The sequence below is a fragment of the Mobula hypostoma genome, chromosome 10 (assembly GCF_963921235.1).
Source record: "Mobula hypostoma chromosome 10, sMobHyp1.1, whole genome shotgun sequence".
Lineage (NCBI taxonomy): Eukaryota > Metazoa > Chordata > Chondrichthyes > Myliobatiformes > Myliobatidae > Mobula > Mobula hypostoma.
This window is the reverse complement of record NC_086106.1, coordinates 14002139-14026283: the sequence shown is the minus strand read 5'-3', so window position 1 is coordinate 14026283 and position 24145 is coordinate 14002139. Positions and strand designations below refer to the sequence as shown.

General features: G+C 46.6%; 1 protein-coding gene across 7 annotated transcripts in view; it reads right to left on the bottom strand.

Annotated features, from left to right (window-relative positions):
- LOC134352662 (homeobox protein Meis1-like) overlaps positions 1-24145 on the bottom strand; it is a 439361-nt gene that overhangs the window by 204426 nt on the left and 210790 nt on the right. For all 7 annotated transcript variants that reach the window (XM_063060012.1, XM_063060007.1, XM_063060013.1 and 4 more), the window contains exon 6: positions 13880-14029. In XM_063060012.1, coding sequence (XP_062916082.1) covers positions 13880-14029 — 150 coding nt within the window. The remainder of the gene's footprint in view (positions 1-13879; positions 14030-24145) is intronic.

The window sequence follows — 24145 nt, the reverse complement described above, 5'->3', positions numbered from 1 at the left end:
AAGCGGGCAGGGAGAGGGGAATCGTGGCTGGGGGAAAGATGAAAGGAGAGGGGAGGGAGCGGGAAGCACCAGAGAGACATTTTGTAATGATCAATAAACCAGTTGTTTGGAATGAGATGACCTTGCCTGGTGTCTCAGGGGTGGGTGTGTCTGCACCTGTGCCAGCCCTGACCTCTGGCACTCTTTCTCTGCCATCGGTCGCACACCCCTCCCCACAGTGCTAAGCCCTTGCCATTCCCAACATCCTTTGCTCCCACCACATCTACAAACTCGCTCTCTGCTCCACTTTGACAAATACAGTACTGTGCAAAAGTCTGACCACCCAGCTATACATATGTACCTCAGACTTTTGCACAGTGATAGTAAACCTGATTCTGATTCTGAATTTGTGCGAGTACTTTACCTCATGACTGCTGCTGGTCAACGTGACACTACCTCCCAATGCCAGCTCGGGCTGGGAAACAGAAACTGACGGTCAATTCTCACGTTCAATAACAAAAAAAATGTCTACATCATCCATCATCGAGGTTTGCAATATGATGTGCAATCGTAACCTGGGGGCAGTGCACCTACCTCCAGGTCAAAAAGAACGTGAAGTCAATTCTCGCTACAGGGTGTTGAACGCACAATCAGGGCAAGCACTGTAGGACAGAGAGTTCTACCGTCACAGCAGCCAGCCCTCTCCAACCAATCCTGTCCAACCTGATGGCATGAACATTGACTTCTCAAACTTCCGCTAATGCGCCACCTCCCCCTCGTACCCCATCCGTTATTTATATACACACATTCTTTTTCTCTCTCTCTCCTTTTTCTCCCTCTGTCCCCCTCACTATACCCCTTGCCCATCCTCTGGGCTTTCTCTCGCTCCCCCTTTTCCTTCTCCCTGGGCCTCCCGTCCCATGATCCTCTCATATCCCTTTTGCCAATCACCTGTCCAGCTCTTGGCTCCATCCCTCCCCCTCCTGTCTTCTATCATTTCAGATCTCCCTCTCCCCCTCCCACTTTCAAATCTCTTATTAACTCTTCCTTCAGTTAGTCCTGACGAAGGGTCTCGGCCCGAAACGTCAACTGTACCTCTTCCTAGAGATGCTGCCTGGCCTGCTGCGTTCACCAGCAACTTTTATGTGTGTTGCTGTTCATCAGAGTCCTGATGAAGGGCCTCAGCCTGGAACATCGACTGATTATTCCTCTCCACTGATGCTGCCTGGTCTGCCGAGTTCCTCCAGCGCATTGTGCGTGTCACTCTGGCTGGATTTCCAGCATCTCTTGTGTTTATGATTTGCTTACAGCTTCCTGACTGGAAGTTAAATCGGCCGCGCTCTCAGAGAGTATAGGAGATATCATGTCACTTCCTTGAGCTAGTTATATCTGGTGCCCAATGTACGTCCTCTCAGGGGCCAGTCTATTAGGTATAGGAGGTACCTAATAAAGTGGCCTCTGAGTTCATGTTCCTGGTCTTCTGCTGCTGTAGCCCACCCACTTCAAAGTTCGACGTGTTGAACATTCAGAAATTCTCTTCTGCACACCACTGTTGTAACGTGTGGTTATTTGAGTTACTGTCACCTTCCTGTCAGCTTGAACCCGTCTGACCAATCTCCTCTGACCGTTCTCACTAACAAGGCGTTTTTTCCCCACAATAACTGCCAATCACTGGAGGGATTTTTTTTTTGTTTATTTTCACACTGTTCTCTGAAAACTTCAGAGACTGTTGTGTGTGTGAAAAATCCCAGGAGATCAGCAGTTTCTGAGATACTCAAACCACCCCATCTGGCACCAGCAATCATTGCAGTCAAAGTCACTTTGATCACATTCCTTCCCCATCCTGATGTTTGATCTGAACAACAACTGACCATGCCTGCACGCTTTTAGGCATTGAGTTGCTGCCACATGATTGGCTGAGTAGATATTTGCATTAATGAGCTGGTGTTCATGTGTATTTAATTAAGTGGCTACTAAATGAATGATTCTGAATCATTATCATCATCATAATGCGCTGTGTCGTATGATGTGGGCGATCATGGTCCTTCCGTGACCATGATTATTCTTGGAAAATTTTTCGACAGAAGTGGTCTTCTTCTGGGCAATGCCTTTACAGGACTGGTCATTATCAATGATCGTCAGAGATTGTCTACCTGCTGTCAGTGGTCGCAGAACCAGGACTTGTGATCTGCACCGGCTGCTCAAACAGCCATCCACCACTTGCTCCCCGGCTTCACACGACCCTGATCGGAGGTGGCGGGGGAGAGTCGCTAGGCAGCTGCTACACCTTACCTGAGGGTGACCTGCAGGCTAGCAGAGGGAAGGAGCACCTTACTCCTCCTCGATCAGAAGCAACAAAGCAGATCATGAAAATCAAACAAAATAATTACAAAAAAAATGGAAAGGTGAAATAATGCGGGAAACGACGGAAATACTCAGTGGGTCGGGAAGCATCTGTGGAGAGAGAAGCAGCATTGAGGTCAGAGGTCAGAGACAAGTTTTTATGAAGAGTCTCTGACATGAAGCATTAACTCTTGTTTCTCTCCCCTCAGATGCTGCCTGGCCTGCTGAGTGCTCTCAGTGTGTTCTGGAAGAGCCGACCATGTGACCACTGTCAGACTGCGGGCTGCGGACGCTCGCAGTGGGCACAAAGTGTATCCTGCAGTACAAAGCTAACTACTCCCCAAAAGAATGAAGCTATTCATTGAGATACAGCACAGAATAGGCTTCTCCAGCCCTTCCAGCCATGCTGTCCATCAAACTCCAATTTGACACTAGCCTGATCACAGGACAATGACCAATTAACCTACCAAATGGTACGTCTTTTGGACTGTGGGAGGAAACCAGAGCACCTGGAGGAAACTCACACGGTTACGGGGAGAACGTACAAACTCCTTACAGGCAGCGGCGGGAATTGAACCCGGGTTGCCTGTACTGCAGGCTGTTGTGCTGACCACTACGCTACCGGGCCGCAGCGTGCGGCTGTGCCCTCATTGACAGCTCCGGTGTCCCCCTGGTAAAATCTGAAAGCAATTGCTGCTACCCTCAGAATATTCTGCAGAATTGTACCATGCAGAGAGAGAGAGAGAGAGAGCACGGCATTCCAAGAGGCGAGTTTGTTTTTTTCCCCTTTTCTAAATAGACGTGCAACTGACATTTCGCAAGACTCGACCCCTGCCCTGGTTCACCAGCTGCTGCATGTCTTAGCTCCAGACTGACTGAAGCACAGACAGCCAAGGACACTTAAGCTTACCATTGCTCTGGGGGCTCAACAGAAGGCATTTTCCTCAGCGGTGATGGCCAGCTCCTGCGAAACTCTGTTTGAAGCTTGAATCCCCTTCCTCATCCTTTCTACTTCTGGCCGCATTTCACAACCAAACCGGCTTGTTCCTTCAACTGACCTCCATCCATTTCCTGCAAGGCTTGCTCAGAGGAACATCATAAAACACGCTCAGTGCAACTGCAGCTGTCTCATGTGTGTCTGGTTTTCACTAAACGTCAGACAGATGTGAGGCTTCAATAATTAGACAGCATGAACATCAGCCGAAAAAAAATACACAGAAAATGTGTCCTGTTTAACGTGCTGGATATCTGGGAAGGTCCATAGAATCTTCGCCAACAGCCCACCCACCCCAGGGTGCCTCATCGTTGCACAGGAACAAGGCGGAATTCAGGAATTGCAAATGCTGGAAGTCTGAAATAAAACCGAAAAGAACACTGGAGACACTCAGCAAGTCAGACGGCGTCTATGGTGGGAGAAGCAGGTGTTACCTATCAGGGTATCGCCCAAAAGTTAACGCACACGCTGGATCTTAACCGTAGATTAAGATCCATGGTTTTAATCAGTCGATGTTCTGGGCTGTTCATCAGAGTCCTGAAGAAGGGCCTCAATCATGCTAACCAAGGTGCCTTCTTGAGTTTTTCCCATTTGCCCACGTCCAGCCCATATCTTTCTAAACCTTCCTATCCATGTAAAGGCCTTTCAAATGTTGCCTTTGTATTAACCTGTATCTCAGAGGACCTGCCCTGGACCCATCATATAAATATAATTGCGAAGAAAGCACGACAGCACCTCTACTTCCTCAGGAGTCTGCAGAAGTTTGGCATGTCATTGAAAACTTCTGCAGATGCGTGGTGGAAAGTGTGTTGACTAGCTGCATTACGGCCTAGTATGGGAACACCGACGCCTTTAGGCAGAAAATCCTACAAAAGGTAGTGGATTTCGCCCAGTACGTCACGGGTAAAGCCCTCCCAACCACTGAGCCCATCTACATGAAACGTTGCCGTAGGAAAGCAGCATCCACCATCAAAGATCCTCATCACCCAGGCCATGATCTCTTCTCACTAGTACCATCAGGTAGAAGGTCCAAGAGCATCTGGATTCGCACCATCAGGTTGCTACCACTCAACCATCAGGCTCAGAAACAAAAGGGGATAACTACACTCATTTAAGGACTCTGTTATATTGTTATTTTATGCTCATTATTTACTGCTATTTATTTATAATCTGTTTTTGCACAGTGTGTTTACAGTTTATAGTTCCCAATGTTTACAGTTTACAGTTCTATAGATTTGCCAAGTATACCCACAGAAAAAAGAATCTCAGGGTTGTATGTGGTGACATGTACGTACTCTGATGATATATTTTACTTTGAACCTCTACCACTTCCTCTGGCAGTTTGTTCCATCAACCTGCCAACCCCTTTGTGGAAATGTTTCTCTTCAGGTCACCACTTTAAATCTATGCCTCCAGGTTTAGCCTCTCCTTCCCTGGGTAGAACTCTCATGACCAATCACATTATCTATAGTAGATTCATCATAGTTTTATATATCTCTGTAAGGTCACCCATAAGACTAGAAGATATAGGAGCTGAATTAGGCCATTTGGCCCATCGAGTCTGCTGCACCATTTCATCACAGCTGATCCATTTTCCCTCTCAGCTCAAATCTCCTGCCTTCTCCCCGTATCCCTTCATGCCCTGACTAATCAAGAATCTATCAACCTCTGCCTTAAACATGCCCAGTGACTTGGCCTCCACAGCCGCCTGTGGCAACAAATTCCACAGATCCACCGCTCTCTGGCTTAAGAAATTCCTCCTCATCTCCATTCTTCAAGGACGCCGCTGGAGTCTGAGGCCGTAGCCTCTGTGTCACCTGTCATTCTTCTTCATTCCAGGGCAAATACCACCAGCCCTTCTATTCTCCCCTTATCACTCAACCTGTCGCGACCCGGCAGCATTGCAGTGAATCTCTTCTGTACCTTTTCCATCTTAATGAAATTCTCCATATCGCTGGGCGACCAGAACCACATACAATACTCCATGTGTGATCTCACCAATATCTTGTACAGTTGTTCTCTTGCACTCAGCGCTGTGATCGATGAAGGCAAGAGTACCCCTTGCCTTCTTTGTCAACTTGTCTACCTGTATCGCCGTAGAGAACCACGTACCTGTGGTACGGGGCGGGGTTCCATTGGTGGGAATGAACATTTCACTCTTGTACCTGGGCGTGGAGGGGATGTTTTCTTTAGTGCGGCGGGGGGGGGGGGGTGTCCAGGACCAGGGGACACAGCCTCAGAATAGAAAGATGCCCCTTCAGAACAGAGATGAAGGGAGTTTCTTTAGCCAGATGTGGGTGAATTTGTGGAATTCATTGCCACAGATGGCTGTGGAGGCCAAGTCATTGGGTATAATCAAACGCAAACACGAGGAATTCTGCAGATGCTGGAAATTCAAGCAACACATATCAAAGTTGCTGGTGAATGCAGCAGGCCAAGCAGCATCTATAGGAAGAGGCGCAGTCGACGTTTCAGGCCGAGACCCTTCGTCAGGATAATCAAAGTTGTGGTTGATGGGTTCTTGATTAGTCAGGGTGTCAAAGGTTACGGGGAGAAGGCATGAACAATGGGGTTGAGAGGAATAATAAATCTGCCATGATAGAATGGCGGATTAGGCCAAATGGTTTCGTTCTGCTCCTATGTTTTATGGTCTTATGGTCTAAAGCAGTTAATGTTCTACACTGTGGCATACCGTGTTCCATCCAGCGAGTTGGCTCACTATGGGTTTGTCCATCTCGGGACTGGCTTTAGAAAATAGTCACCCTTTTTATGGGTTAAGGGGAACATGAGGGGAATCTTCTTCACTCAGAGGGTGGTGAGAGTATGGAACGAGCTGCCAGTGGAAATGGTGGATCCAGGGTCGATTTTCTTTATACTTTATACTTCATTGTCGCCAAACAATTGATACTAGAACGTACAATCATCAGAGCAATATTTGATTCTGTGCTTCCCACTCCCTGGATTACAAATATGAAATATTTAAAATATTAAAAATAGTAAAAATTAGTAAAGATAAAAATTTAAATTATAAATCATAAATAGAAAAATGGAAAGTAAGTTAGTGCAAAAAAACCGAGAGGCAGGTCCGGATATTTGGAGGGTACGGCCCAGATCCGGGTCAGGATCCGTTCAGCAGTCTTATCACAGTTGGAAAGAAGCTGTTCCCAAATCTGGCCATATGAGTCTTCAAGCTCCTGAACCTTCTCCTGGAGGGAAGACGGACAAAAAGTATGTTGGCTGGGTGGGTCTTGTCCTTGATTATCCTGGCAGCACTGCTCCGACAGCGTGCGATGTAAAGTGAGTCCACGGACGGAAGATTGGTTTGTGTGATGTGCTGCGCCATGTTCACGATCTTCTGCAGCTTCTTTCGGTCTTGGACAGGACAACTTCCATACCAGGTTGTGATGCACCCTAGAAGAATGCTTTCTACGGTGCGTCTATAAAAATTAGTGAGGGTTTTAGGGGACAGGCCAAATTTCTTTAGTTTTCTCAGGAAGTAAGGGCACTGGTGGGCCTTCTTGGCAGTGGATTCTGCAGCGATTTCAGCACTTAGGAGAAATTTGGATAGCTACGTGGACGGGGAGCAGCGTGTCAGCCATTGGGTCCAGGTGCATGTCGATGGGACTAGGTCAGTTAATAGTTCGGCACAGAATAGATGGGCCGAAGGGCCTGTTTCTGTGCTGTGGTGTCCTATGGCTCTCCTAGTGGCCGAGGGAGAAGGCGTTCCACTCTGGGGGTCTGGTGCGGGAGGTGGGGGGGTGGGGTCTCTCGCACACCCCTCTCCCAAGCAGCTTACTCGACCACCAGCACACCCTGGGGGCGATCAGACCTTGCCCCATGGCACTGACAGCACAAACCCTTATATCATCAAACCACGCACAAGACAAGCAAAGAATCAGTTGCTTTCAAAATCAGCAGAGGCAGGGAGTGGAGGGGAATGGGGAGGGCTGATGCTTTGGACAGTCTCCCAGCTTCAGCAAACAGTATGCCTTTTGTCTGATGCGAGCTATGTGAGACGATGTTTGTAGGTAATGGCTTTACCATACCTCAGGCTGGCAGCGGTGCTGTGCAGTTCTAATGCACACTTCCTAACCCATCGGGAGAGGTCGAGGCACAGTGTTGGCAAGTTTCCCGATTTCTCTCTGCCGCTATGTGGGGCCCAGCTCAGTCAGCCCAGAATCCCGCTGCTTAAAAGGTGGACGGAACAAAAATGGGAAAAAAAAACACAGAATCAGTGATTTGCGTTGGTAATTTTAAAAAAGAGTCATTGGCCAAGGTTGCAGCAAACCAGGGAATTGCTGGGATTCCGGATGAGAAACTGGAAAAAAGAGGCAGTATTAGAATGAGGCTGGTGCAGAAGGTTATCCCACTCACTCGAGGGGTATCCTAACTGGCTGGGCGGGGGGTAAAAATAAGAGAAGGGCTGGTTGTAAACTTACAATTCTCCTTAAGTAGCAGGTCAAAATCTAAGTACTGTAAATTCATTATCACAGTACATGTACGTCACTGTGTTCTACTTTGAGAATCTTTTCCATGAAGGCATTTACGGGAAAATAAACAAATACAATAGAATTTATGAAAAGCTGTACAAAAATAAAGTCTGACGAGCAACCAATGTGCAAGAGGAAAGGCAAATCATACTAATAATAAGTAAAAGTAAATAAGTAATATTCAGCAGAAGAGATCCTGCAGATGCTGGAAATGCAGAGTAACACACACATACATACACACACACACACACACACACACACACACACACACACACACTCACTCACTCACACACTCACTCACACACACACACACTCACTCACACACACACACACACACACTCACTCACACACACACACACTCACTCACACACACACACTGGTCATGGTAGTCTTTCTTGGGGTAAACACAAGTGTCCTGTATTTGACTGCTACTTTTATCCCTTATTTGGGAGTGAGAAAGTTGGCAACCCTAGTCATGGAGCTATTGAACACGACAGCAGAGAAACAGGCCCTTTGGCCCATCTTGTCTGTGCCAGACAATTAACCTGCCTAGCCCCATCAACCAGCACCTGGACCATTGCCCTCCATACCCATCCACGTACCTACCCAAATTTCTCTTGAATGGAGAAATTGAACCTACATCCACCGCTTGCACTGGCAGTTCATGCTGCACTCTTACTACCCTCTGAGTGAAGAAGTCTCCCCTCATGTTCTCTTCAAACTTTTCACCTTACACCCTTAACCCATGACCTCTGGTTGTAGTCCCACCCAGTGGAAAAAGCCGGCTTACATTTACCCTATCTATACCCCTCATAATTGTGTATACCACTATCAAATCTCCCCTCAATCTTCTAAATTCAAAGGAATAAAATCCTAACCTATTCAACCTTTCCCTATAACTCAGGTACTCAAGTCCTGGCAACATCCTTGTAAATTTTCTCTCCACTCTTTCAATTTTATTTACAGTTTCCTGTAGGTGGGTGACCAACACTGCAAGTTGTATTCTGAGTTAGGCCTTCCAATATCTTAAACAACTTTAACATAACATCCCATGTCCTGTACTCAATACTTTGGTTTATGAAGGCTAATATGCCAAAAGATTTCCTTATGACACTATCTATCTGTGACCTCACTTTCAAGGAATTACGGACCTGTATTTCCAGATCCCTATGTGCTACACCACACTCCTCAGTGCCCTACCGTTCACCATGGTAAGTCCTACCCTGGTTGATCCTCCCAAGAGGCAACACCTCGCACTTGTCTGCATTAAATTCCATCAGGCATTTTTCACGGTTGAGGAGAATGGAGTTATCTGTGCTGATTCAGGTGCCTGATGGTTGTAGGGTAATAATTGTTCCAGAATCTCAGGCTCCTGTACCTCCTACCCGATGGTAGTAGTGAGAAGAGAGCATGGTCTAGATCAGGGGTCCCCAACCTTTTTTGCACCGCGGACCGGTTTAATATTGACGATATTCTTGCGGACCAGCCGACAGGGGGTGGGGGGGGGGGCGATGTTCAAGTAGGGTTAAACTCACCTCAACATGTCTTTTACAGTTAGGGTTGCCAACTTTCTCACTCCCAAATAAGGGACAAAAGCAGCAGTCAAATCCTGGGACACTTTACCCCGGGAAAGACTACCATGACCATGAAGCCTTGCGCGGACACCTGTGTGCGCATGTGACGTGCGCATGAGCGAACGTGCCGATCTTTTCTCCCCCAGATGAAGGTTTTGCCTTCATCTTCCTCACTACACTGTACATACATAATTTCTACTTTATATAGGCTGTGTATTTATCATATCATTCCTGCTTTTACTATATGTTAGTGTTATTTATTTTCGGTTTTATGTGTTATTTGATATGATTTGTTAGGTTATTTTTTGGGTCTGGGAACGCTCAAAAATTTTTCCCATATAAATCAATGTAATTGCTTCTTCGCTTCACGCTGTTTCGGCACGAATGGTTTCATAGGAACGCTCTACCTTAGCGGGAGAAAGACGGAACAAACCAATTTAGCCCATGTCCCGGTAAATACGGGACAGTTGGCAACCCTATGTTCAAGTTCAACAGTGCGTGACAGGGAAGGAGGAAAGGTGCAGCTGACTCATATCGTTTCCTCGCGGCCCGGTAGCGCATGCTTTACGGCCCAGTGGTTGAGGACTGCTGGCCTAGATGGAGGTGGTCGTTGATGATGGTGGCTGCTTTCCAGTTGTAAATGTGATCATTACAGGTGCTTGTAAATTGCATATATTACAAACTATACTTTGACCATGCTGGATCCCTGTGCCTTGGTGAATTAAATAATTACGGCTATATACAGGACTTTAATCTAAAAAATAGAGGAAGGTCAGAAAAATGTAATATATTTAATGAGAAAAATTCAGTGCCAGAGAGCAAATTAGCAATCTGGATATTAAGGGCATGGTAACAACGTTTAAACAGTATCAGAATAGGTACTTGAGTGTGTAAGGCGTAGAGAAATTAAGTATTAATGTGGGCAAGGGGGCCTGTTTCTATACTATAGGTCTCTATGTTGCACATCTCTCAAATTAGACAAGATTCAGAATAGGACAGAGAGATAAACAAAAAATACAGATCTGTCAGTGCTTTGTTAATAAGTCCATAGAACTATAAGATAAAGGAGCAGAATCAAGCCTTTCATCCCAACGAGTCTGCTCAGACATTCCACCATGGCTGACTTATCATCCCTTTCAAACCCATTCATCTGCTTCTCCCCATAACCTTTGAACATTTAAACATACCCAATGACTTGACCTCCACAGGCACCTGTGGCAATGAATTTCGCAGATTCACCACCCTCTGGCCAATGAAGTTTCTCCTCCCCCTGTTCTAATGGGACATGGTAGTGGGGGAAACGCTCAGGAACAAGGCTGCGAAAGTATTCTTGGGGAAAAACATGCACAAATGGGAGAGAGCTGATTCAGATTTGTAAAGGACTACCTTGATCGGGTCAATGAGAGGTCATTTCAACGTGAAACACTACATTTATTTCTCTCTCCTCAGGCACTGCCCAGCCTGCTGTGCATTTTCTGCATTTTCTGATTTAATTCAGGCCTTCTGTAAATGTTTCTATGTATGATGCATCTGGGAGTTCACCAGCTAACTCATTTCTTCTGCCCATGCCCCATTCCATAAGACCATAGGAGCAGAATTTGGAAATCTGGCCCATTGAGTCGGCTCCACTATTTCATCATGGCTGATCCAATTCCCCCCCAGCCCCAATCTCCTGTCTTCTCCCCATATCCCTTCATGCCCTGACTCTTCAAGAATCTATGAACCTCTGCCTTATATGGACCCAATAACTTGGCCTCCACAGCAGCCCGTGGCAACGAATTCCACAGATCACCACTCTCTGGCTAAAGAAATTTCTCCTCATCTCTATACTAAATGGACATCCCTCTATTCGGAGGCTGTTTCCTCAGAAACAGGTCCTAGGTGAAGTCTAGGTCCTAGACTTCACCACCATAGGAAACATCCTCTCCTCATTCACCCTTTCAAGACCTTTCAACCTTCGATAGGTTTCGATGAGAATCCCCCTCATTCTTTGAATTCATAGTCATACTTTATTGATCCCGGGGGAAACTGGTTTTTGTTACAGTTGCACCATAAATAATAAGTAGTAATAAAAACATAAATAATTAAATAGTTATATGTAAATTATGCCAGTAAATTATGAAATAAGTCCAGGACCAGCCTATTGGCTCAGGGTGTCTGAGTTGTAAAGTTTGATGGCCACAGGCAGGAATGACTTCCTATGATGCTCTGTGTTGCATCTCGGAGGAATGAGTCTCTGGCTGAATGTACTCCTGTGCCCAACCAGTACATTATGTAGTGGATGGGAGACATTGACTAAGATGGCATGCAACTTGGACAGCATCCTCTTTTCAGACACCACCGTCAGAGAGTCCAGTTCCATCCCCACAACATCACTGGCCTTACGAATGAGTTTGTTGATTCTGTTGGTGTCTGCTACCCTCAGCCTGCTGCCCCAGCACACAACAGCAAACATGATCGCACTGGCCACCACAGACTCATAGAACATCCTCAGCATCGTCCGGCAGATGTTAAAGGACCTCAGTCTCCTCAGGAAATAGAGACGGCTCTGACCCTTCTTGTAGACAGCCTCAGTGTTCTTTGACCAGTCCAGTTTATTGTCAATTCGTATCCCCAGGTATTTGTAATCCTCCGCCATGTCCACACTGACCCCCTGGATGGAAACAGGGGTCACCAGGGTACATGTGAAGTACATGCCCGAAGCCGTCAAATGCTCCTGGTATGATAAGTTTCTCAACCCCAGAACCGTTTCTGTGAACCTCCTTTGAACCCTCTCCAATGAAGGGTTCTACTCAGCCCTTCCAGGGTACTAGTTATAGATCAGTTGAACACACCTAACTCATCTGAGTAGAGAGCCACTGTGCTTACCCCAACTCACGCTGAAGCTCCTGGAGCTCCCCCCACCCCCCCATAAATGTCATACCTAACATATCAGACGCTCAAGGTCAAACAGACGGAGTTCCCTGCTAGATGAGACCACTCTCATGCAAAATCACCTCATCAGTCCATAGTATACTAACCTATAGTGTTACACACACAAGACCATAAGATATTGGAGCACAATTAGGCCATTTGGCCCATCGAGTCTGCTCCACCATTTCAACATGGCCGATCCATTTTCCTCCTCAGCACCAATCTCCTGCCTTCTCCCCATATCCTTTCATGCCCTGACCAATCGAGAAGTTACTCCGTGCGGAATCGGCCCCTCCGGCCCTTCAAACCACACCGCCCAGCAACCCCCGATTTAACTCTAAGCTAATCACGAGGGGTGTATGGGGTGTCTAGGGAGGGGTAGCACTGCTTGTGGGGGGGCCTGCCGTGCCATTTTCAGGACAGCTCGTCCACCTTTGGTCCCCACCTGGCGCTCAGCTCTCACCTGTGGCTCCAAGTAGCTGTAGAACGTGCAGCAGCCACACCCCAGTAAACCGTCTCGGCAGGTGAGGGTAGCCGGCGGGTCTTTGACCCTCGGTGAGGTAGGGGATCTGCCTATCCCAGTGTGTGAAGTCTGGCCCTGGCAGATGGAGCAGAGGAGACTGATCAATGGTCCAACAGTCAGGAAGGCAGGCCAGCAGGCGTTGGTGGAGCGCTGAGAGCACGACAAGGCACTTAGACGTCCTGGTCATCCACCGCAAGAGGTGGTGATCTCTTTAAAGGCAAACCACTGCTGTAACCTGCCAAGCACATGATTTCCCAATATGTCAGAGCCGTGTGGAGGGAAATCATCCGCCAACTGGAATTTCCAGATGTGGCCTAAAGCGAGCGAGCGAATCACGAGGAATTTACATTGACCAATTAACCTATCAACCGGTATGCCTTCAGAATGTGGGAGGAAACCGGAGCACCTGGGGGGAAATCCATGCGGTCACGGGGAGAACGTACAAACTCCTTACAGGCACTGTCGGGAATTGAACCTGGGTCACTGGTACTGCAAAGCGTTGTGCTAACCGGTGCCACCCGATCAAACTCTGCCTTGAATAGGCCTAATGACTCAGCCTCCACGGCCGCCTGTGGCAAAAAATTCCACAGGTTCTCCCCGGGCAACCACACTCATCTCGGAACGACCACGGGCCGAGATGAACGCACAGGTCTCCTAATTTTCTCTTTTTATGGTGCAAGTAAAACGGCTCAAACACTGTGCTCTAATCACAAAGCCAGGCTGACAGCAGAGTGCCTTGGCTCGCAGGCCAAGCATATTCCCAACTCGTTGTAAGAAGATGAAAATTAAATGCAGTGGGTAAATTCCAGCTTCTTTCTCGACACAAGGAACACATCCTTATCAATGAAAAGGAAGCGTACAAGATCATTTCAGGAAACAATGCCGCACTCCAGGGCCTTAAACCACACATAAATACAATGCTCCACCATAGAACTGAGTTTGATAGGCTCCTGACACGTTCTGTCCTGGGCAGTGATATGAATGAAAGTTTACATTTCAATAAAACTGCCCTCCACTCCCCCCATCCCACCACCAACACACCAGAGGAGCCTGTGCTTCCTACCTGATCAGAAAGGCTGGTGCAGGATCCCGTGAAGTCCTCCAGGTCAGACTTGGAGCCGCCATCACGTTCATCGATCACTAAATCGATCGGCATCTTCCCCTTTAAGCAACTAATGTATCGGTGGCAGAAATTATCACATAGTTCATGGACCTGCGGAGAAAATCGGGACGCCGGGTTAGAGCGAGGGGCTAAGGCCGTGTGATAAGTCAGCGTATACGAGTACCACGGGGAGATGCAGACACAGGGCTGTTATAATGTACACATACAGAAAGCCTGCTTGCGCTCCGGGCCAAATTCTATACTTTCCGAGCATCACAAGTATGAGAAGCAACACTCACAACACGCTGGAGGAACTCAGCAGGTCAGGCAGCATCCGTGGAAACAATCAATCGACGTTTCGGGCCGGAAACCTTCATCAGGACTGAAGAGGGAGGGGGCAGGGGCCCTATAAAGAAGATGGGAGGAGGGTGGAAAGGAGAAGGCAGGTAGGTTCCAGGTGAAAAACCAGTAAGGGGAAAGATAAAGGGGTGGGGGAGGGGAAGCAGGGAAACCTCCCTCCTTCTACTACCCATTGTGTTTTCCCCTATTCCTTCTTCACCTTTCCTGCTCATCACCTCCCAGCTTCCCCTCCCCCACCCCTTTATTTTTCCCCTTACTGGTTTTTCACCTGGAACCTACCAGCCTTCTCCTTCCCACCCTCCCCCCACCTTCTTTATAGGGCCTCTGCCCCCTCCCTCTACGGTCCTGACGAAGGGCTCCAGCCTGAAACGTTGACTGATCGTTTCCACGGATGCTGCCCGACCTGCTGAGTTCCTCCAGCGTGTTGTGAGTGTTGCTTTGACCCCGGCATCTGCAGGTTATTTTGTGTTTTCAAGTACGAGAAGGCCTGCGGATGCTGGAAATCCAAAGCAACACGCACAAAATGCTGGAGGAACTCAGCTGGTCAGGCAGCACCTATGGAAAAAGGATGTAATTCTGAGACTTTATAAAGCAGCAGTGAGCCCTTGCTTGGAGTATTGTGAGTAGTTCTTGGCCCCTTATCTTAGAAAGGATATGATGAAACTGGAGTTTCACAAAAATGATTCCAGGATTAAACAGCTTGTCATATGAAAACCATTTGATGACTCTGGGCCTGTATTCACTGGAATTCAGAAGAATGAGGGGTGACCTCATTGAAACCTATCGAATGGTGAAATGCCTTGATAGACTGGATGTGGAGAGGATGTTTCCTGTGGTGGGAGTGTCTATGACTAGAGGACACAGCCTCAGAATAGAGGGGTATTCTTTTAGAATGGAGGTGAGAAGGAATTTCTTTTGCCAGAGAGTAGGGAATCTGTGGAATTCTTTGCCACAGGCAGCTGTGAAGGTCAAGTCCTTATATATATTTAAGGCAGAGGTTGGTAGATTCTTGATTGGTCAGAGCATGAAGGGATGTGGCGGGGGAGGTAGGAGATTGGGGCTGAGAGGAAAAACGGGTCAGCCATGATGAAATGGCAGAGCAGACTCGATGGGCCAAATGGATTAATTTTGCTCCTATGGCTTATGGTGTTATGGCCTTAAAAGAGTACACAGTTGATGCTCAATGCTTCAGGCTGAGACTCTTCTTTGGGGCTGGAAAGGAAAGGGAGAAGTCATAGTAAGAAGGTGGGGCAGAGGGGAGGAAGAGGTACAAGGTGGTAGGTGGCAGGTGAAACTGGGGAGGGGGAGGGGTGAAGTAAGGAGCTGGGAAGTTGATTGTTGAAAGGGATAAAGAGCTGGAGAAGGGGGAATCTGATAGGAGAGGACAGAAGACCAGGGAAGAACAGGAAAGGAGGAGCAGCACCAGAAGGAGGTGATGGGCAGGTAAGGAGATGGGGTGGAAGAGGGAAACAGAAATGGGGAATGGTGAAGGAGAGGTGCAGTGGGACAATTAATGGAAGTTCGAAGAATTGATGCTCATCACATCAGGTTGGAGTCTACCCAGACAGAATATAAGGTGTTATACAGCTGTGTATATATATCTTTTCCATAGATGCTGTCTGATCTGCTGAGTTCCTCCAGCATTTTGTGTGCATGATAGTTTGTAAAGCAATTAACTCAGGAATTCTGCACGATTTCACTGAAACATTTATGGGAACTTGGTCGATGGATTTTTCAAGAAAGGCACTGGGTCCTATAATGGTAATTCGGCGTAGTAGGGCAGGAAGGGATCAGTGGCGAGAAATCAGTTCTGTGCTTTAGATTCACCTTCGCCACCTGCTCGAACTTTTCAATGTGTCTATTCCCTCCTAGTTCTGGCTCACCTTGTGACGGCCATTTGTCCTTCACACTCCCACAAAGACCCAAATCCTGGGCCAAAATTGTTGTTTATCCACTAGCCTAAAGGGGTGTGCTGGCTGCAACATGATTGGGATGACTCATTTCCCTCCCGACTGGGAGATTTCCCAAGAGGCTGAACAAATCCTAAAAGTAGCGAGATCTGTTTCTCTCCCCGCTGAGCCTCTTCCTGGCACCAATCCACCTTGACTTGGTGCAACGTCATCAGGAACGGCAAGAGCATGCATTAGATCCTCATAATTATTCCCAAAAAAACCCACAATTGGATGTGACAAGGATTGGGGCAATGTTAAACTAAGGTGGACCACATATCAGCTCCCAGAGACCTGATCGTGTTTCCATTCTTGCTGGCTGGCCCCAAAGCAAGGTATCACTTACTTCCATCTGAACAAACTTGATCCAGCCTTAGAACTATCAGTCAAAGACAATCTATCCACAAATATGTCGCTCAAAGCTAATCCAATGGCAGACCTGCCAATCAAACTTAGCATATTGACAGACTTGACAACTTGTTGAAAAACCTGCCAATCAAAGCAATTCTATTGATGAAACAGCCAATCATATAGGCAGTCAATTGAAAAATCAACTCTCACTTCACCAACTCTTATCCATCAACATTGCACCAGAACTGATTGAAAATGTTATCGCCCTGAAATACTTGTTCCACCTTCCACAGATGCTGCCTGGCCCTCTATTTTCAGCACTTTCTGTTTTCACTTCCAACTTTTCTCATCCATGTACCTGCCTCTTCTCGTAACTCTTGACTGCCTTTCTCATGAACAATCTATCTACCTCAACCTCCAATATATCCAAACATTTAACCTCTAGATACAGTCAGTGGCCACTTTATTAGGTACACCTTATTAGGTGCATGTGGCCAAGTGGTTAAGGCGTTCGTCTAGCGATCTGAAGGTCGCTAGTTCGAGCCTCAGCTGTGGCAGTGTGTTGTGTCCTTGAGCAAGGTACTTAACCACACATTGCTCTAGCATCTGTGTGAGGAGTGGCACCCCACACTATCTTCTAATCTGCACCTTGTAAAGCATGAAAATGTCCGACGCAGTCCTCTCATGGTCTGAGTCGACATTCTCTCCCCTGTACTTCTGCTTGTTTTATACAAATATCTAATCAGCCAATCATAGGGCAGCAACTCAGTGCTTAATGGCTTGCAGACATGGTCAAGAGGTTCAGTTGTTGTTCAGAACAAACATCAGAATGGGAAAGAAATGTGATCTGAGTGACTTTGACTGTGGAATAATTGTTGGTGCCAGATGGGGTGGTTTGAGTATCTCAGAAAATTCTGATCTCCAGGGATTCTCATGCACAACAGTCTCTAGAGTTTTCAGAGAATGGTGTGGAAAAAAACCATCAAGTGAGGGCCGTTCTGCGAGTGAAAACGCCTTGTTAATGAGAGAGAGGTCAGAGGAGAATGGCCAGACTGGTTCAATCTGACAGGAAATTGACAGTAACTCAAATAACCACACGTTACAATAATGGTGTGCAGAAGAGCATTTCTGAATGCACAACACGTCGAACCTTGAAGTGGATGGGCTACAGCTGCAGAAGACAACAAACATCCACTCACTGGTCACTTCATTAGGTGCAGGAGGTACCTAATAAAGTGGCCACTGCATGTCTGGGTTAAGGAACACTTTGATAGAAGAAATTCTTCCCTATCTCAGTCTTAAATTCACAACCCACTTATTCTGAGTGGAGTCCTATTTACTTATGGAGTGCAGAAGAGCTAGACATCAGTTGGTCTGGGTGCATTACACACAGCCGCCCGGTAATCACCCGCGGTGGGGGAGCACATGTATGCCGGGCCAGGTCTACCTTCTCACCCACCAGCCGGCAGGGGCGCCCGGCCCCAGCGTCATCTGGCCAGAGCTCCGTTCACTTCTGCCTACGTCCTCAGGTCAGACGTAACAACCCGCTGAACTTAAGCATATTACCAAGCGGAGAAAACAAAACTAATGAGGAATCCCTCAGTAACTCTGAGTGAAGAGGGACGAGCCCAGATGGCTCACCTGTCGCAGGTTTTATCCCAAAGTTAGGTTTCCGAGTAACCCACGAACCTTGGTTAGTAGTGGAATTAGTATAAGATGGGTTGACTCTGTTGTGAGTTTGATTAATTGTAAGAAGGGAGTGCGGACAGTAACTATTTGACAACAATTGACCAGTGTTGTATTGTCTTTAAATTTTCTTTGAAACATTACTTCGGAATTAATCTCATTACTTGACTCCTCTAATGAGGCAGTACTCTTTCAGTACATTGTCAGGTTGAAAGCACAACTTTCTCAGAATACAGTTTATTAATATTGACATAACGGGTGCTCAGCAGCGTAGTGCGGGGGTCCACAACCTTTTTTGCACGCGGACCGATTTAATATTGACAATATTCTTGCGGACCGGCTGACCGGGGGGGGGGCGGGGGGTGGGTGTTCAAGTGGGGTTAAACTCACCTCAACATCTCTTTTACAGTTAGGGTTGCCAACTTTCTCACTCCAAAAGAAGGGACAAAAGTAGCAGTCAAATCCCGGGACACTTTACCCCAGGAAAGACTACCATGACCATGAAGCCTTGCGCGGGCGTCACGTGCGTATGTGCCGATTTTTCCCCCCACAAATCGATTTTGCCTTCATCTTCCTGACTACACTGTACATACATTATTTCTACTTTATATAGGCTGTGTATTTATCATATAATTCCTGCTTTTACTATACGTTAGTGTTATTTTCGGTTTTATGTGTTATTTGGTATGATTTGGTAGGTTATTTTTTGGGTCTGGGAACGTTCAAAAATTTTTCCCATATAAATTAATGCTAATTGCTTCTTCTTTTCACGCCATTTCAGCACGAAAGGTTTCATAGGAACGTTCTACCTTAACGGGGGAAATACGGGACAAGGGTGGTTGGGGACCGCTGGTGTAGTGGTTAGCACAACGGTTTACAGAACAGGCCACTTGGGTTCAATTCCCACTGCTGCCTGTAAGGAGTTTGTACGTTCTCCCCTTGACCACGTGGGTTTCCTCCGGGTGCTCCTGTTTCCTCCCACAGTCCAAAGACATATCGGTTGGTAGGTTAATTGGTTATTGGGCTAGGGTTCAAGGGTCGGTGGGCAGCACAGCTCAAAGGGCCAGAACACAAAGAAGAGAAAATCTGCAGATGCTGGAAATCCGAGCAAAACACACAAAATGCTGGAGGAAACCCTTCAGCCCGAAACGTTGTTGACTGTACACTTTTCCTAGATGCTGCCTGGCCTGCTGAGCTCCTCCAACATTTTGTGTGTGTTGTTCGAAGGGCCTTTTCCATGCTGTATCACAAAAAAAATGTCATGAAAATTGTTCTGTGGCAGCAGAACGGTGCATGGCATACAAAAAAAGGAAAAGTGAAGTCGTGTTCACGGGTTCATGGGCCACTCAGAAATCTGATGGCAGTGGGGAAGAGGCTGTTGCTAAAACATCAACTATTAAACCCCAACCACCAACTCCCCTAACTACAAGTCACACCCCACTACCAACCAATTTCCAGCTACCAAACTCTCTTCCTAAAAACCAGCTCAGAACCTCCAACCACTTCCCAATTCTCCTGTTGGGTCTCTCTCCACTGGAAAGTAACATGCTCCACCTTGGCATAAAAAGACTTGAATGACCAATACCTTTCCAGGAGCACATGATGTCTTGAGACATCCAAACTACTGGAATTCCTAGGGATGGCCCCACAAACAGAGCGTTAATCGGCTGACAAGAGTCACCCTGACTGGCATTCGCTGTATCCTCGGCAGAGATGCTTTGGTTGTAACTCTGCTCGGATACAAACTCCTGCTGACCCATCCACCCCTCAGTGTAATGCCTACTGACCCATGTTACTCCTGCTTTAGGAATCTCAGCATTTCCATTCACCCACACATATGAAGCGGTGTAGGAACTCAGCAGGTGAGGAAACGTCTATCGAGAGGAATGAACAGTGAACATTTTGGGAGACGGGGTGGAGATACGTCTCTACCAAAGGAGGTGTAAGTCATTCCTTGCAGGTCACCCTTGGGCAAGGTGTAGCACCTATTTAACTCCCCCCTGATCGGGGTCATGTGAAGCCAGGGGATCAGGTGGTGGATGGTCGTACGAGCAGCCGGTGCAGATCACAAGTCCTGGTTATGCGACCACTGACACCAGGCAGACAATCTCTGAAGAGATGATGGCTGGGGTCACCCATCTTGTGAAGACACTGCCCAGAAAAAGGCAATGGCAAACCCCTTCTGTAAGAAAGATTTGCCAAGAGCAATCATGGTCATGGATAAAGAAGGAAGACCACGGTTGCCCGCATCATATGACATGACACATAATGATGACGATGACTACTTTTTGTAGATTTGGCCTGACCTGCTGAGATCCTCCAGTATTTTGTATCTGCTGCCCTGGATTTCCGGCGTCTGCAGACCCTCCTCAGTTTCTGATTTCCTTTCACCATTTCAAACCCTTTAATGTCCTCTCCCCCTCTCTTCCACTACAAGCCCCTCTAATCCAAGATATCTGCATTCTTCCAACCTAATTCCCCAAGATAACTGCATTATCATTGGTGGGCATGCCTTCTACCACATAAATTTGTTTTCCCCTAAATACCATGCCTCTCTCCCTCTTCTCTCTTGAACATATTTGATCGAGTTTTGGCTGACCTGCCCTAAAGTCACCTGTTTTGCTGCGTCTCGGACCATGTCTAAACACGTTAACTACCACAAAATACTGAATTAACTCAGCAAAGTGGTGGATTGAGAATTAGGGTTAACATTTCAGGTGAAAGATCCTTTGTCAAAGCAGGAAATTATTAGCTTAAAGTTGCAGATTGATAGCTCATTTCTTTTTAATTTAGATGTACAGCGTGGTTAAAAAACCCTTGCTACCCAAAGAAGCCACTCAACCCATTAACTTACTAACTTGTACATCTTTGGAATGTGGGTGGAAACCAGAGCACCTGGAGGAAACATGGTCACGAGGAGAATGTACAAACTCCTTACAGACAGCGACGGAATTGAACCCAGGTGATCGTATTATGCTGACTGCTATGTTACTGTGCTGCCCTGAGTCATTGGGAGAGATGAAGAGGAGGGTTTAACCTAATTTGGCAAGGCAACGGGAAGCAGAGTGATAGGACTGAGGATGGGATAGTTGGTATACAACTAGATGCAGTGTGTGGTAAGACTGTAAGGAAGGACAGGCAGATGATCGGGCAAATTTGCAATCAGTGAGAGGAGTGAAAGTGTAACAGGGGGGCCAAAATCAAAAAGGGTGATGAATACAGGACTGAAGGTGTTTTATATGAGTGCACACAGTATACAGAACAAGGTAGATGATCTTGTGGTGCAGGTATGAAGGTGAGGGTATCACTGAGTCATGGCTGAAAGTAGATCGCAGTTGGGAGCTTAACATCCAAGGATACAGGTGCAGGCTCGAAGGGCCGAATGGCCTACTCCTGCACCTATTTTCTATGTTTTCTATGATACACATTGTACTGAAAGGTCAGGCTGTAGGGGTGGGGTTACTCTGTTGATAAAATATGAAATCAGTTCCTTTGAAAAAGGGGACATCAGATCAGAAGATGTAGAATCCTTGTGGGTAGAGTTAAGGAACTGCAAGGGGAGAAAGACCCTGATAGGAGTCACATACATGCCTCCAGACAGTAGCCAGGATGTGGGCTAAAAATTACAATGGGAGATAGAAAAGCATGTAAAATGGGTAATATTGTGAAAGCCATGAGTGATTTCAATAATCAGATAGACTGGGAAAATTTGATTGGTGCTGAGAGGGGATTTGTAGAATGCCTATGAGATGGCTTTTTAGAGCAGCTTGTAGTTGAGTCCATGAGGGAAACTGCAATTTTGGATTGGGTGTGAAGTAATGACCCAGGTTTGACGAGGGAGCTTGGGGTAAAGGAACCCTTAGGATGCAATGATCATAATGTGATAGAATTTACATTGCAGTTTGAGAAGGAGAAGCTAAAATCAGACGTATCTGTATCAGAGTGGAGTAAAGGGAATTAGAGGCATGAGACTGAAGCCAGCCAAAGGTGATTGGAAGAGGACCTTAAGCAGGGATGACACCAGAACAGTAATGACTGGAGTTTCTGGGGGAAACGGGGAAGGTGTAGGAAAGATACATCCCGAAGGTGAAGAAATATTCTAAAGGGAGGATGAGGCAACCATGGCTGACAAGGGAAGTCAAAGACAGCATAAAAGCAAAAGAGAGGGCATACAATATAACAGAAACTAGTGGGAATAAAGGGGATTGGGAAATTTTTAGACACTAACAGAATGCAACTGAAATGCCACAAGGAGAGAAAAGATGAAATATGAAGCTAAGTTAGCCAGTAATATCAAAGGAGATACAAAAAGATTTTTCATATATATAAGTAAAAGAGAGACAAGAGTGGGTATTGGACTACTGGAAAATGATGCCAGACAGGTAGTAATGGGGGACAAAGAAATTGCAGATGAACTTAATAAGTATTTTGCATCAGTCTTCATTGTGGAAGACACTAGCAGAATGCCAGAAATACGAGGGTGTCAGGGGACAAAAGTGAGTGTTGCTTCTGTTATTAAGGAGAAGGTGCTTTGAAAGCTGAAAAGTCTGAAGGTAGATGTCATCTGCACCAGATGGACTACACCCAGGGTTATGAACGAGGTAGCTGAAGAGATTGTGGAGGCATTAGTAATGGCCTTTCGTCAATCACTAGATTCTGGAATGTTTCCAGAGGACTGGAAATTTGCAAATGTCAAAACAGTGTTTAAGAAGGGAGGGAGGAACAAGAAAGGAAATTACAGGCCAGTTAGCCTGAATTCTGTGGTTGGAAAGGTGTTGGAGTCGATTATTAAGGATGAGGTTTCAAGGTGCCTGGAGGCACATGATAAAATAGGCCAAAGTCAGCATGGTTTCCTCAAGGGGAAGAATTGCCTGACAAATATTTGTTAAGGAAATAACAGGCAGGATAGAGAAAGGAGAGTCAGTGGATGTTGCTTATTTGGATTATCAGAAGGTCTTTGACATGGTGCCATGCATGAAGATGCTTAACAAGAGCCCATGGTATTAGGGGAAAGGTACTAGCATGGATAGAAGATTGGCTGACCAGCAGGAGACGAACAGTGGGAATAAAAGGGCCCTTTTCTGGTTGGCTGCAGTGATTAGTGGTGTTTGTGGAATGTATGAAGATAGGTGAAGAGGCAGTTAGTGTTGCAAAGGCAGAGTGTTTGCAGAAGGACTTAGACGGACTGGGGGAATGGGCAAAGAAGTGGCAGATGGAATATGGTGTAGGGAAGCACATGTTCATGCACTTTGGAAGAAGGAATAAAGACGGAGACTATTTCCTAAATGGGGAGTAAATTCGAAAATCAGGGGTGCAAGGGGACTTGAGTGTCCTCGTGCAGATTCTAAATGTTAACTTGCAGGTGAGTCAGTGGTGAGGAAGGCAAATGCAATGTTAGCATTCATTTCGAGAGGACGTCACACTGAGGGTTTAGAAGGCATTGGTCAGACTGCACTTGGAGTATCTTGAGTAGTTTTGGGCCCTCCACCCAACACAAGATGTGTAGGCGTTGGAAAGGGTCCAGAGGACGTTCATGAGAATGATCGCAGGAATGAAACAGTAAGGGTATGAGGAGCATTTGATTATCTTTGGGCCTGTGCTCGCTAGAGTTTTGAAGAATGATTGGAGATCTCATTGAAGCCTATCGAATACTGAAAGGCCTAGGTAGAGTGGATGGATGTGGAGAGGACGTTCCCTATAGTGGGAGAGTCTGGGACCAGAGGGCACAGCCTCAGAATAGAGGGACAGCCATTTATAACAGAGATGAGGAAAATTTTCTTTAGCCAGAGGGTGGCGAATCTGTGGAATTCGTCACCACAGGTGGCTACAGGTCAAGTCATTGAACATATTTAAGGCAGAGGTTCTTGATTAGTCAGGGTGT